General features: G+C 38.5%; 1 protein-coding gene across 1 annotated transcript in view; it reads left to right on the forward strand.

Moving 5' to 3' along the window:
- Positions 1 to 15354, forward strand: part of ANO9 (anoctamin 9) — a 567237-nt gene that overhangs the window by 120094 nt on the left and 431789 nt on the right. Inside the window, exon 5 of the mRNA XM_044082760.1 lies at positions 7138 to 7272. Coding sequence (XP_043938695.1) covers positions 7138 to 7272 — 135 coding nt within the window. The remainder of the gene's footprint in view (positions 1 to 7137; positions 7273 to 15354) is intronic.

Consider the following 15354-nt stretch of genomic DNA (forward strand, 5'->3'; position numbering starts at 1 on the left):
CGGACCCTGGTAATTGCCGCCCATAAGCTTAACAAGTCTAGTCTGCAAAGCTATGGAGAGGATCATAATGGAGCTCATAAACAAAGATATAGGGACTTGCAGACATTGGACCCGACCCAGTTTGGCTTCGTCAAGGGAAGATCATGCCTTTTGAACTTGGTCGACTTCTTCAAACAGTCACCAAGGCCATTGATGAGGGAAAGGCAGTCCATACAGCCTACCTTGACCTTGCAAAGGCTTTTCGACACAATACCCCACTCGGTATTGTAGAAAAACTTACCAGCTTAAATGTAAACCCATATGTCACAAGATGGGTTGCAAACTGGCTTAAGGACAGAACCCACAGGGTTAGAGCTGCTGGCGCTATGTCAGACTCCAAGCCGGTCACAAGTGGTGTCCCACAGGGCTCGGTCCTTGGGCCCCCTATTGTTCGGCATCTACTTCTCAGAAGTACAGGCCAACATGGGAGGACTTTGGCTGACAAAGTTTGCAGACGACTGCAAACTGGGCTCCATAGTGGAAAGTGCATCGGACACGGATATCCTTCAGAAGGGACTCACGGAAACAGATAGCTTGTGCCAGAGCCATGGCCTGAAGTTAAACGCCAAAAAATGTATAGTCATACCCTTCGGGAAAAACAAGGTAACCCCAAGCTACCATATAGGTGGCAATCCACTAAGCACAGAAGAGGTTATCAGGGACCTGGGGACCCAGGTTGACAGTGGCCTTTCTTTTGAAACTCACGTTGCTAAAGTGGTTAGAAAGACCTTCTACATTGCCCTCCTGATCATGAAGGGATTCACATCCAGATCTAGTGAGGTCATTCCCTGTACTCTTCACTTATCAGACCAATGATCGAGTACAATGCCCCATTCGGGATGTATCTCACCCGACATCTGCAGCATTTGGAGAGACCCCAAAAGTTCCTCACCAAAAGGATAAAGGGACTCCAAAATCTGTCATATGCTGCCAGATTGAAGGAACTCCAGCTCTATTCAGTCGCATACCGTCTGCTCAGAGGTGACATGTGCCTGACATACAAGGCCATGTCCAACCCGGAATTAATGGACATGCTCCACCTCAAAAAATCCAAATCCACCAAAACCACTAGAGCAAGCGACTTAAACCTTAGCACGGATATAAATAGGACGTGCTGGAGGGATAGATTTATCACTCAGAGACTCCCTATGCTGTGGAATAAAATCCCGGTCCATGTGAGGAAGAGCACCTCGCTGGCTCTGTTCAAGAGAAATCTTGACCTGTGGATGGGAGATCGTAGGTTTACCCCAGGAATCATCTCTGTGTCACTGCTGGACAGAGGCACAACAAACTAATGGGCACAGTATTTTTTCATATAAGGGGTGGCATAAGCCACAAAAATTTGGGCTAGGCTTATAAATGCCTTAGGGCAGATAGCCTAGTATAAACCTATGAACCTATGAATACATTTGATGGATTGGCTGTACTCCTCTTTTAGAGCTGAAGCTCAGCAGTGGTGGTTAGTGTAAGTTTTTCTTCTGCTGTACATAGGTTTATAGGCAAGTACTAGGCTAGCTACCCTTTTGGGCCATTTGAAGCCTAACCAGTTTTTCTTTTTGTCCATGACTTAACCTAGTCCATTTGGGTATAGACTGGTCTTACTCATCCCATCATTGCTAATTATATATTATCCCTAATGAAAATAACTGGGATAATACCACAGATAATTTGAGGGAGCCCATGCATGGGATAATACATACAGGAGATGCTTCTTTCCATTAGTAGTACAGTAGGCAGTTCTTGGTTAAATGTTCTGTTTTCCATACATAGATCCAAGTTGCTTGCCTATGGAAAAAGATGAACTTTAAATGTGGGTGGGGAGTCCATTCCAGAGTAGTGGCAGTGGTGCTGTGGTAGCATTGTCACCTCACAGTAAGACGCTGTCCGGTTCGATTCTCGGGTAGAGCGTTTTCTGTGTGGAGCCATGTGTAAATGGGCATCCCCTCATTGAAGATTGTGAATCAGGGCTGGCAACTTGGAAAATAAACTGCCAATCATTAGCGGACCAGAGTTCTGCTGTGGCGACCCCTAACTGGGAAAAGCCGAAAGACACAACACAACTTGTCACTCCAAAACATTCTATTGATGTTGCAAAAGAGGTTTAGATCTCTAGATCTAGACTGAGCATTTCGGATACCACTTGACTTACTGATGTGCAATAAATCAGTCAGTATTGGGTCATAGGATGCTTTGTATGCTAGACACAGGTCACATCTTAGCAGTCTGTAGGATACTGAGTATAGTGACAGGGCTTTGAGTCAGTCCATGTAGGCCATGTTGTTTAGGCCTTGTATCCTTTGAGTAAGTTATCCTTGTGGGTGTTCCAGTTGTTGCATATGTCTGAATAGATATATGCCAAACAGGTCATTTTACTCAATCACTGGCCTAGTGTGGCCTGAGTAAAGGGGGGAAGTGACATTCCTATATTTAGGTACACTCCATTTGTTTATAAGTTGTGCAGAAGGATTTTCTTACCACAATGGATACATGTTGGTCAAAAGGTAGGTCGCTGTCCACTTAAGTTCCCAAATCCCAGACAGCTGGGTCAAGTCTTAGGGGTTTGTCAATGTCGTAGTTTCCTGGGGGCAGATGGCTTCCCAGAGGATACAGTAATACATTTTTGGCATTTTGTTTCAATACATGATTTAGGCACCAGTTACTTACTTGGGACAAACCTTCTTGCAGGATGGCTGAGTCATTTGGAGGTTCGATGATTGCTCCAAGCTTGCAGTCATCTGTAAAGTCAGTCTGCCACACCCCTTGGGTTTACTTCAGAAAAATAGATGCCAAACAAGAGGAGACCCAGCACAGACCCATGGGGAAATCCACTGGTGACTGGTCTCTTTTTGTTGGTTTTTTAGAAAGACTCCATTGGGAGAGTTTGGTACATTTTTTTTGTCTTTTAATTATCCTTTGTTTTTCATGAATATGTTTTTTCTATCTCTGCCAAGTTGTAAAAACGTTCTCTTTTGTCCTGTGAGGGGGTTCTTAGATATTTTGACAGTCCATTGGAAGAGGTTAGTGTATATGTTTTGGAGATCCCTGATTTTTCATAAAGCTATGTCCACTTTTCCCAGTTTGGCATTGTGAATGACGAAAGCTACATCTGTCAGTGAAAGGGTTACATACTTCATAGTTCAGACTGCAGATAATTTGGATTGTATCAGATAGAAAGGAGAACAGCAGAGATGATGGAAGTACATAGTTAAGTTGGCTTCTTCATTTGATCTGAGAAGGCACTGAACTGGAAAGTATAAAATAAAACATCCATGGTATGTAATGGAGTTAATAAGTGGTAAAATATGGTTGGCTGAATTTTTACTAGTGTGTAGTCAGTATATGCAGATACTGAAGATGAAAAAAGTTACCATACATGTCTGACTATGCACTGCCTGCTAATTTGGTAACCACTGGCAAATTTACATCCCTTAAACTCGGTTCTTACCATCAACAAACAGTAAACTGCCATAATGTTTTTTCATCTCTCATTCTGCTTTTTAGCTAAGAAGCATGCCAAAAATAAAATGCTCTGAATGAAATGGAAGTTGAGATTACATCTAGGAATGCAGTGAAGTTAATGTAACTGCATGTACCCTGAGTGACTGTGATATTATGTGGATGTGAGATGAATCACAGTAGGCCAAAACATATGTTGAAAGAAAAACACTAAACCGAAGACTGGAAGGCTGGGTGTTTTAAGGAATGCTAGTGAAATGTTTGAATAATAATCTTCTGAAGAGCAGCTGGCTGCATCTAATATGTTCACAGATTCATAGGCAGTCTATATAGCAGAACATGAGTATACTAGTCAGTTCAAATCCCACTGTTTGCTTCTACTAATTATGAGGACCTGAGTACCTATGGGTGAATTTGCAGATACCGATCCATTCTTCAAGGTTGATTTTTCCCCAGACTGAAATTATTGTCATTGTGCAATCTGAGGAGTATGACATGAAGAGCTTTGCTTATATTAACTTGGTAGTCAGATTTGTACCTGGTCTGTGTTGGAAAGTGGCTGTGATATTCCCCCAAGGGAGGGGGGGGTAGTCCTTGTACTGTAAGGACCACTTACCAACTTGGTGTTTGCCTTTTACTTGACCATTAGATTACACTGTATAAACAAGTTCCTTTCTACCCATAGCTTCTTGGTGTCTTCAGTCAGTACATAAACGAAAACCTGTTTGACATTGTGTGTACATGCTAGTTGCTGATTGTTTCTGAAATAATGGGCCTAAGGATGGGAAGCCTGTGATGCTCCCCTACCCTACCCCCCCATTCCCAGATACCTCACTTTAGTTTACCATTATATTTCCTATGTATACCAATCACGCTTTGACACCCAATCCTTTTACATCTCCAAACAACTTTTCTACTTGCATAGAGTCACTCCTGTTTCTACTCATCTTTTAACATTACGTAACATTCTAACAACCTTTCCCTGCCATACTGCTTTACACTAAATTCACTGCTACTGACACCATTCCCAACATTACCTTTAAGGCAGTTAGCAAAACTCTCTCTCTTATTCATCTCCATGATCTTCTCTCATATATTTCAATTACATTAATATTCTCATCACTTGGTCTGTAGTATCTTTCAGCCATCCCCTCATCTTACTATACTGCTTATACTCTTCTACCCTCAATCTCTCTACCGCTATAAACAATTATTGCTTTAGTACCCTTCCTTACTCATACCTATTCTACACAGTTAACAGACACCTCACCGCATACATTCTTCCTCATGCATATCGGTATTCTCCACACCTATACTCTTAAAAACCCACACATCTCTTAATCACATAATAACCTACAGACTCAACGCAGTCTATTATTCTGCATTTTAACTGATACTGTCCCAAAATAAACCCTTCCTACTTCTGGTCTGAACTGCATTCTTATCCTGTATCATTCAATTCCCTCTGTTTCTTAAATTTCAAAAGCAGCATGTTTTCTTAGAATTCATCATGCTAGTACCTCTTCTTCTACTTGCACTCTTAAAATATATTACCCTTACAATTTCAAGAAAATTCATATACTGTGCTGACCAAGCAAAACACCTCTGAACTGCATTACCCAGTCATACCACATGTATGTAAACATTTGTATATCCCATGTTTCAAGTGCAGTTATCAAAAGCAATAGCCATATACTCATAAATTGGATATTAACCACAGAAATCAAGCAAAAATGCCTCTACTTGTACCATTACACATACATCACAATAAAACAATGGTGAGCTCCATCCAAAACTAGGCCCAACTTGGCATATTCCAGCAGTAGAGAGCATACACCTAACTGTTCCTTTATCAGTACCACCTCACCCACAATCTCACCCTTGCCTTCATATATACTATACCAACTTAAAATGCATTTATAACAAATTCCCTTAAGTACATGCCTGGATAGTGCTACACACTGCAGACAACTTAGTTGTAACAGAAATCTGGCTCCACCAGGTAACAAAAAAATGAAAAAAATTGCCATGCCAGGCTATAACGTCATCAGATCAGACAGAGATAACAAAAATGCTGGCAGTGTCACCATTTTGTATAGAAACACACCAGATAGCTCCATTTCAATCCTCTCCCTGCTAACTTTCACTAACTCAGAAATCCTGCTAAAATGCTTAAACTACACATACACACATAATACCCCCAAGTAACAGACCAATTTAGTACGCATTTTATACAGACATTACAGTCATTAACCAACCAGCTAACTAATCATGCTCTTCATGTCACTACTCAGTCAAATAACCTCCGTTAACATTTTTGCTTCCAACCAATTACCACAGATGCCATCAAAATTACAGCCTACTACAACTGCCCCAGATAATCTACAAGGTGAATATCTTAAAATACCAGCTGAGGCTATTGCATATCCAATCTGAATTTTGTTAAATTGACCCATATCTGAAAATAAGGGCTCCTCATTATGGAAAAAAAATCATTCATTATTCTACTGTAGAAGGGCAGAGCCAGTACAGATCTTTCAAACTATAGACCAATTGCCATTTTACCTCCTATATCAAAAATATTAGAAAAATGTATTCATATACAACTTCTCAACTATTTGTTAGATAGCCAGCTTCTGTCTTCAATCTGACATGGCTTCCTTCATCATCATAGTACGACTACTGCTTTGCTGACTTTTGTTCTGCACCCTTAGAAATCTAGAGCCAATGTTCAAAAATTGATAGATCTGCTCCTGTATAACTCCAGGATTACAGTGGTATTTATTCTTAGAGATACATGAGCAAATCCATCAATTTGATAGGTGAAGTTTTAATTATATTTTAAATAATTTGCATTCTGAATGGATTTCTGTAGTAGTGGGATGTAGTTTAGCCACACAATTTGAATATATAATGTTACTACAGTTGCATTCTGAATGGATTTCTGTAGTAGTGGGATGTGGTTTAGCCACACTATTTGAATATATAATGTTACTACAGTATTAGTTGATTTGAATATAGTAATTTTTTCTCTGAAGCATAACATTCTAATGGGGGAGTAGGGCTGTATTATGTTGTTAAGGGCTTGGCAATTTTCTGGCGTACAGACAAGTCTGTACATTTTAGTCAGTTCAGAAAGAGCTAGGTGATGCAATAGTTCAAACCAGTTTAAATCTCTGATTGCTAAGCAGTAATGCTTTGTTTGGTTCTTAAATTTTCTTCATATGGAGTAGTTTGGCATCATAAGTAAAAGAAATGTTGTTGCTGCTGAGCTGATCAGTCATTCTGCAGAGCCTATTAGTGCTTTGCATACCACATGGTTATAAGATGAAGTGTTCACCTCATGGCTTTTGTACCATTCATAAACGTAAGTCATTAAAACTCTGGCTTCAACATTTATAGTACACAAGTAAGAAGTAAAAAAGTAACCAAAGTATGTTAAGCTTGTAAATTTATTTATTTATTTATGTATGTATGTATGTATTTATTTACTTATATATTACTGTAGATTTTAACTAATGGCTTGCTTTTTAAATACGAAATGTACTGGAGTGATATGTATATCGTGTTTATGAAGGTGAATGAAAGGTCAAGTAAAATGAATTTATTATGCTGCTAAATATTTTTCCGGTTGTGTTTCAGGCAATACTTTGGTGAGAAAGTGGCCTTGTATTTTGCATGGCTTGGATGGTACACAGTGATGTTGATACCTGCTGCACTAGTGGGACTCATAGTCTTTTTATATGGATTAGTCTACTTTGATAACAGCAAGATCAGGTATGTACACTGTGTCTTGTTTTGAACCTGTTCAGAAAGTGCTATATAGCTCAGATATCAACTGGAACGCTAGAATACCTCTAATATGTGCTTCATTTTTTTAACTTGTCAAACTTTTGTTTTCTGTGCTGTCACTTTAGGTCTTCCTTTTCATTATTTGCATGTTGAAAGACAGTCTACAATTACTTCATGGAGGATGATTGTATGTTTATATTTCAAAAAAAAAAAACAGCTGAGAGTATTTTATGAATATTATTACTTATCCTTTGTAAAGGTAATGAAACATCAATACCAGTTATATTTCATGTGTATAACACCATGTGTTCTGACAATTATCTCATCTGAATAATCAAGAAGGCAAGGTGATTGCTACCCCTGTAACTACGGGTTCAATTTCCATGGTATTTTTTTGTTGGGAAGAGGGTTGGCATAATGGTCAAGGTGTTAATCTCACAAACAAAAGATATAGGGTTTGAATCTCACCTGAGTTGCATGGCTAGTCTTAAAAAGGATCCTGTGGTCATTCGCCTAATGCTAACCTATGAACCTACTATCATACGTGGCATTTGGAATAGCCTAACTAGAATGAGAGACACTTCATCAGCATGCATTTCAGACTGTATAGTCAACGGTGAAGTCTGATCACAAAGCTGACTCCTTCAAAATAAAAATCAACATGGCAAACCTGGAAAAAACTGTAACATTTAAGAACTATTCCAAAATAAACTACATCTTGTTATTTAACCATTTACCAAAATTCAGTGCGCCTTTGAACACCTGAGGTCACAGCAACCTATGCAGAATTGTTCACCAAAACACTATACAGTCATGTAAATGGATGCATAGAGGCAACTGTACCTACCAGGAGTAAGACCAAAACAAACCCGCAAAACAAACCAAAATGGGGTATCCTAACCTTAAGATATATAACAAAAGGAAAAAAGTCATGTATAAAATCATAAAGAGCAACTCCCCTAATGGCAAGAGCTCACCAATTAAACTAAACAGGAAATTAAGAGGACTAATTAAATGCAACTAGGCCCAAACTAAGTCAAAAGAGCCTCTCAGGCTAAAAAACACAAGACCTTCTACAGCTATGTTCAACATCTTAGAGGTAGCATACAGCAGTGTGCTGAACTGGTGGTAAATGGCACCACCTTCACCAATCAGAGTGGCATAGCAAATCTACTGGCTATCAAATTCTGCTCTAACTTCACTCCCCCCCTCTGCCTCTGCATCCCTATGAAATCCCTACTAGCATATCCACACCACCCAACTGTTAGCAGGTCCAGGGAGAAGGTCATGGGACCACTTGCCAAGGCAAAAACACAGCCTCATATGGCCCAGACATTGTCCCGGGTTGCCTAATAAATAGCTTGAAACATGACCTGTCAGGACCATTTGAGTCACTTTTCAACTACAGCCACAAAGCAGGCTATATACCTCATGAATGAAGGACTACAATGGTTGTCCCTATTCAGAAAGGTGTAATAGCAACTGACCCAGTAAACTACAATCTATTAGTCTGACTAGTCTAACATGCAGAACCATAGAACAAATTGTCATGGAAAAGATTATCAAAGACACTGGCAACCTACAAACACTGGATCCATCCCAGTTTGGTTTTGTCAAAGGAAGGTCATGCCTACTTAGGCTGATACCCATTGCTTTGGTAACCTTTCAAAGAAGTCTGAGGGGAAAATGGTACATATCATCTACCTAAACCTGGCTAAAGTGTTTGATAGCATTCCACTTGAGTATTGTTGACAAACTCACCAAACTAGGCATAAATCCCTCCATACCTCTCTGGATTGCCAACTTGGCTCACAGATAGAACCAAAGAAATCATGACTGAAGAGATGACCTCAACAAAGATAGTCATTAATGGAGTACCCTAGGACTCTGTGCTGGGCACGGTCCTGATTGGTATGTACTTCTTAGAGGTCAAAACTAATGTCAAGGGCTTCTGGCTCATCAGGTATGAAGATGACTGTAAACTGGGGGCTGTCACAGATTTCCTACATAACACTAACATCCTGCAAGAGGGTCTAACACAGACAAATGACTGGTGCCAAAGCCACAGATTACAACTTATTACCAAGAAGTGCATTTTAGTGATTTGGGGAAAAAATCCCCACAGGTTAGTGTATTGATGAGACACCCTTAGGGCTAGCATAATGGTTAGGGTGTTAACTTCATAGACAAAAGTTACAGGGTTTGATTCACACTTGGGATGCACATCTGGATTTAAAAAAAGTGGTTATTAGCCTAGTATCTTCCTCTGAACCTAAATGTTGACCCAGTAGTTGGGGGTCTGAGAACATATGTAGACAGTAGCCTTTGACCTGCACATAGCCAAGTTAGTAAGAAAATCATTCTATGTTGCTCAACTTATAAGTAAAGGTATGGCATCCAGATTCAAGGAAGTTATAATACCTCTTTACTCAGTCCTATTCAGACCCATCATTGAGTTTAATGCCCACTTTAGCATGTACATGACCAGGCATATGCAACAGATGGAATGCCATGGAGGTTCTTCACCAAAAGAATTAAGAGTTTTAACATATTGCCCTCTACAGATATTTTATTTATTTATTTTATTTAACATTTGTTAACCATGAAAGTCCAACTTGGAACAAAGCCAATTTTCAGTGGAGGCCCGGGGAGAAACACTCCAGATGCACGTCTTTGTAACGTGGGAGGAAATTGGAGTAAACCCACACGAGCGCAGGGAGGACATGCAGACTCTGCACAGAAGGCCCTCCAACCAAGAATCGAACCGGAGAACCTCTTGCTGTGAGGCGACAACACTACAGCTGCACCACTGCGCCGTCCTAGCTTAGCTAGATAACCTAGATCCTAGATAGCCTTAAAGCCCTATCTCTGTACTCTCCCTCCTACAGGTTATTGAGATACCTGGCATATAAACATCCTATGCTACAGCCCTGTTGGACCTTTTGCACATCCACAAAACAAATAGCACTAGAGACACTAGATACAAGAATTTCAACTTTGTTTGCAACATAAATAGAACATGTTGGTGAGACAGATGTACCTCTAAATCCACATACTCTAACTCTATCTCCCTCCCTAACTCTAAATGTAACCTTAACATTGGATTTTGAATCACAAATTCACCCTCAGTCTGGCCCCCGTGTCCATGATGGACAGAAGCCGACATTAAATATTCCTTAACTAACATCCTAACATACCCTTGCAAATGGACACCCATGTTACATGGGGACACAATTAGGTTGGGTTGCTCAGTTAGTCTTTTAAAGACCCTAAAGGTTGTTAGCCTAGTATATACCTATGATCCTGTGAATTACAGGATAGAAGTCAAATTAATGTGCACCATTGTCACAGACCTTAAATGTCCATCTCCTTCCCAATTTGCATAAAAATAGATGTTTGATGATAAACCACTTATTTGCTTTCAGTATTACGCCATACTTCATTTTTGTCATTTCAAACATAAAGCCAAAACAGTTTGTTGATTCAGTAGAAGCATATTTAAAATGCATTTCATATAAATATTATTCTTACTTGCATTATCTTCCTGACTTTCTTAACACTCAGTTCTGTGTTTAAAGTATTTGGAAGAATCTGTGAGTATATTTCTGGTGCTAATATACTAGGAACTATTGCAGGTAAAATTTCTTCAGACAGTCTGTCAAGAAATGCTGGACACTAAACACTTTTTTAAATCAAAAACATCTTTATTAAGTTATTACATATGACATAGGCACTCTTATGTTCATATAAATGAAAATAAATCATACCAACACAATTTCAGTTGCAAGCATACATTACAAACCATGTTGTCACAACTATAGCTGCAACACCCCTTATAATATATCCAGGCATTGTCAATCATCACATAGCTCATTCAAATCCTGCCTTATTTTAAATTGTGTTCCTCCTCTGCATATGTTGATCTCACAATTCTGATTTTTTTTCCTATGTAATTTGTTCCGACCCTTTTCTAAAAATTCCAATTCCAGTTGTTTTATCTCCGTTACTTTCTTCATTGCTTCTAGTACAGTTGGTTTAGACTTTGAGTTCCATTTTATAGTAATTGCTTTTTTGGCAGCCACCAGAATTAGACTCAGCAAAGCCTTATTATGTTTAGGCAATTCTGATTCGGTATCATAGCTCAAAAAATAATTTCCTTAGTTAAACCAGTTTGCTCACCCATTATCTCTGACAGAGCAGTCTTTAGGGAATCTTTAAAGTCTGCCAACTCATTACACTCCCAGAAAATATATTCCCAGTTACCTCTTTCTTCCCCATCACACATCCTTTATCCACCTACTGATATCTGTTGGGCACATTTATTGATTTCATTCTCAATACTTCTGATTGTCATTTTGCAGGAGGCATTCCAGACACATTTTTTGCATTCTATACAGTCACTATAGTGTGTTTTCATTCTGAGTGAATGTCTATGATTTCTTCTCTGCAGATTTCCAGCCAAACTATGAACAAAATGCCTGTATTGCAAACAATGCTTCACAGTCACTTTGTCTATCTGCATCTCTGTGGGACCTTGGACTTGCTTTATTCCCACTATGTCACCCTCTTCAGAAGAAAGTAGATGTATTGTTTTTTGTTCATAAATCTGTATTGGTTTTCTTTCAGATGGTTTTAAACTGAAATGGCGTGTTCAAGGTAAAGTAAGGAAGAAGACGTGTTTCACTCTTTAATCTGTGACTCAGTTTTCACTCATTTGCCAAAAGGTGTATAATCTATAACCCGTCATTGCGTGAGCTGGCTAAAGATGTATAATTTATAATCCATCAGTGACTGAGCTGGTTAAAGTTGTATATTCTATAACCCATCGAGTGAGCTGACTAAATATGTATATTCTGTAACCCATCATTGAGTGAACTGGTTAAATATGTCTATTCTGTAATGCATCATTAAGCAAGCTGGCTAAAATGTATAATCTATTACATAGTGTGCTGGTTAAATATGTACATTCTTTAATCTATCATTGAGTGAGCTGGTTATATATGTATATCGTGTAATCCATCATTGAGGTGAGCTGGCTGAAGATGTATAATGTATAACCCATCATTGAGTGAAGTGGCTAAAGTTGTATAATCTATAAACCATCATCAAATGTGCTGGTTAAAGATGTATAATCTGTAAACCCACCAATGAGTGAGCTGGCTAAAGTTCTATAAACTGTAACTCATCAGTGAGTGAGTTGGCTAAAAGTATAATCTGGAGCCCATCAAATGAGCTGGCTAAAGATATGCATGTTGCAAGGGAGTACTTCTGTTCCGGGAAAGCTGAAAGTATTTTGTCTTTTTTTAATTTTTGTTGATTTAACATATATACAGTATATACACAGGGAAAGGAAGAAATTCAGTATCCCATCCTGTTAAACAGTGTCAGAAATATAGAGTAAACCATCAGAGTACTCCATTATCAATAGCAAATCAAATATCTTGGTATTTGAATAGCAACATTTCAAGATTCTCCCAGCGATTAGAGGTCGTAATATGATTTACAGACCTTATTGTAATCACTTATTTTTTCCAGTTTATGTAGCATTGTTGTTAAATTTAGACATTTTTTGAATATAGAAACTGAGTTTGTTTTTTAGTTTATTGGTATGCTTTTTCCTAGCTACTCCAAGAAGACTCCAAAACATTTTTGTTGTTTAGATTTTAGAGGTAACTGAAGTGGAACATTCATTAGTATTGTTTAACTAGTTCAGGAACAATTATTTGGTCAGAATCCTTTTCAAAAAATACCTGTCATAAACATATGTGCCCAATCACCTTTTGCATCCTTACTGCATATCCATCGAACTGAAGAAGTCACTTTACTAAATTTGGAAATTTCATAAGGAGTAACAAAGACTGTATGTATATATTTCTGCATAAAAGCATTCCAATGTAGACTTGAAAAGGTGTTAGACTAACTGACTTAAGTAGTGCACTTCTATTTTTATCATACATTAAGTTTCTTAATCCACTATCTAAAAAAATTCCACAACTTTGCATCAGAATTACTATTTTTTATAATTAACTTGTCTAATATTGACAGATTTCCTTTGTGAGTTAATTTACTGTCAGCAATAGCAACCATATATGCATATCATGGGAAAATAGTGTTTTGCGCCTTTTTATTCGTATTGTCTACAAATTCATCTAATTTCTTTGTAATGGATAGTATAAGTTGATTAATAGATTCATCCAACTTATAATCTTTCAATTACTTAGCTTTCCCTTTTTCAAAGCAGTCAAACCACAGTACTAACCCATTCCTTTATAATGTATTCATTTCAACAGTGTTCTAAGTTCCCACATATCTAGAGGTGTTTGCAATAGGAAATCACAAGAATTTCCATTTTAAAATTAATGAGATTTTATAAACATATTTATTAACTGTTTCTAGGACTGATCTCTTATATGAATAGTGCAAGGATTGAAATTTATTTCATTCTAAAGTGTGTTTTATTAACCAAAGGGAAAAATTGTTATATACTTTTAATTTATCTTATTTAATAAATCTATATTCAATCAAGTGCGCTAGCCTGTGCATTCAATATACTGTAATTTTCCTGCTGTTTTCTTGAAAAAAAAAAACAAACAAAAAAAATGTCCTTGTTTCCCACCTTTCCTTAACTAGAATAGTCCCCTATACAGGCTTTGCTGTATTCTGGACTCTTGGATAGTTCCTGTGTTGCCCATTTCCTTACTTGGATAGAAGGAAGTTTCTTTGCTCACCAGTTAGAGTGGGGAGCCTTGAGCAGCCTATATGTCCCTGAAGGAGTGACCTCAGCACAAGAATCTTGTAGTAATTGGCCGTTTTGGGCCATTTCTAGCTCTTTGAAGTTCCCTGCATAAAAATCCACTTCGGAGCATTTTTTTCGCTTATACTACTCAGCAACAGCTCCTCGTGGTCCTGCAGAGTGGTGCTAGCAGCAGAGAAACGAAAAGAGTGACTGCTTTCAAGATATAAGTATATTTTTTCTGTTTCTACCTGTGAGACCTTCCTTTCTCACCGAAAAGCGAGTTTACACTGCAGATTTAACTGTTATAAGTTTGTTTTTGCATTTTTTCTTTACCTGCACTTAATTTAAAAGTTTGTTTGTTGTACTTAACTGTTGAGGCTGCCCACTCAAGTGCGCTAGCCTGTGCGTTGAATATACTGTAATTTTCCTGCTGTTTTCTTGAAAAAAAAAAACAATATCCTTGTTTCCCGCCTTTCCTTAACTAAAATAGTCCCCTATACAGGCTTTGCTGTATTCTGGACTCTTGGATAGTTCCTGTGTTGCCCATTTCCTTACTTGGATAGAAGTACATTTCTTTACTCACCAGTGGGAGTGGGGAGCCTTGAGCATCCTATCTGTCCCTGAAGGAGTGACCTCAGCACAAGAATCTTGTAGTAATTGGCTGTTTTGGGCGATTTCTAGCTCTTTGAAGTTCCCTGCATAAAAATTCGCTTTAGCGCGGCTTTGCGCATAGCGCAGCATCGCTTAATCAGGTTTAAACTATTCCCGGCTCCACAAAGTCTGCTCTTCACTTTTTCCCTTAGAACTGCTGTATCTCTCAAATTAAACACCCTATTCTCAATCTAAGACCCTGCACTTGCCCAAATAAGCAATCTTAAAATCTTGCACTAATAAACTAAAAGCACTACAGCCTCATATACTCTCCACAGGTAGCTTGTCCCCTATTGGTCCTTTGTAATTAAGTGATAAAAGAGTTCCCTTTACTACTCTAGCATGTCCAAAGGTCAGTTAATGGTTTCCTCTCCAGTCCAACTAGTGAATCTGGGAATCTTGAGGCAATGTTACAACTGCCTCATGTACACGGACAACCCTCTCATCCTCCAAACAGGTTCAAACATATGTGAGAGATGCAACCATATAGCCAAACTGGAGGCTGAGCTCTCTCACCTCAGAACTGGTGTAACCAGTCAGGAGGAGAAGATAACCTCACACACAACACTAATCCAGTCTCACATAGTCCTACCACAACAGCAAACCAAACACATAAACACACAAAAACATACTCAGAGGCTCTAATTAAAAATCTATCTAAGCAGCAGAGACCTCCAAAG

Source organism: Protopterus annectens, chromosome 9.part0 (assembly GCF_019279795.1).
Source record: "Protopterus annectens isolate FY-2018-M chromosome 9.part0, PAN1.0, whole genome shotgun sequence".
Lineage (NCBI taxonomy): Eukaryota > Metazoa > Chordata > Ceratodontiformes > Protopteridae > Protopterus > Protopterus annectens.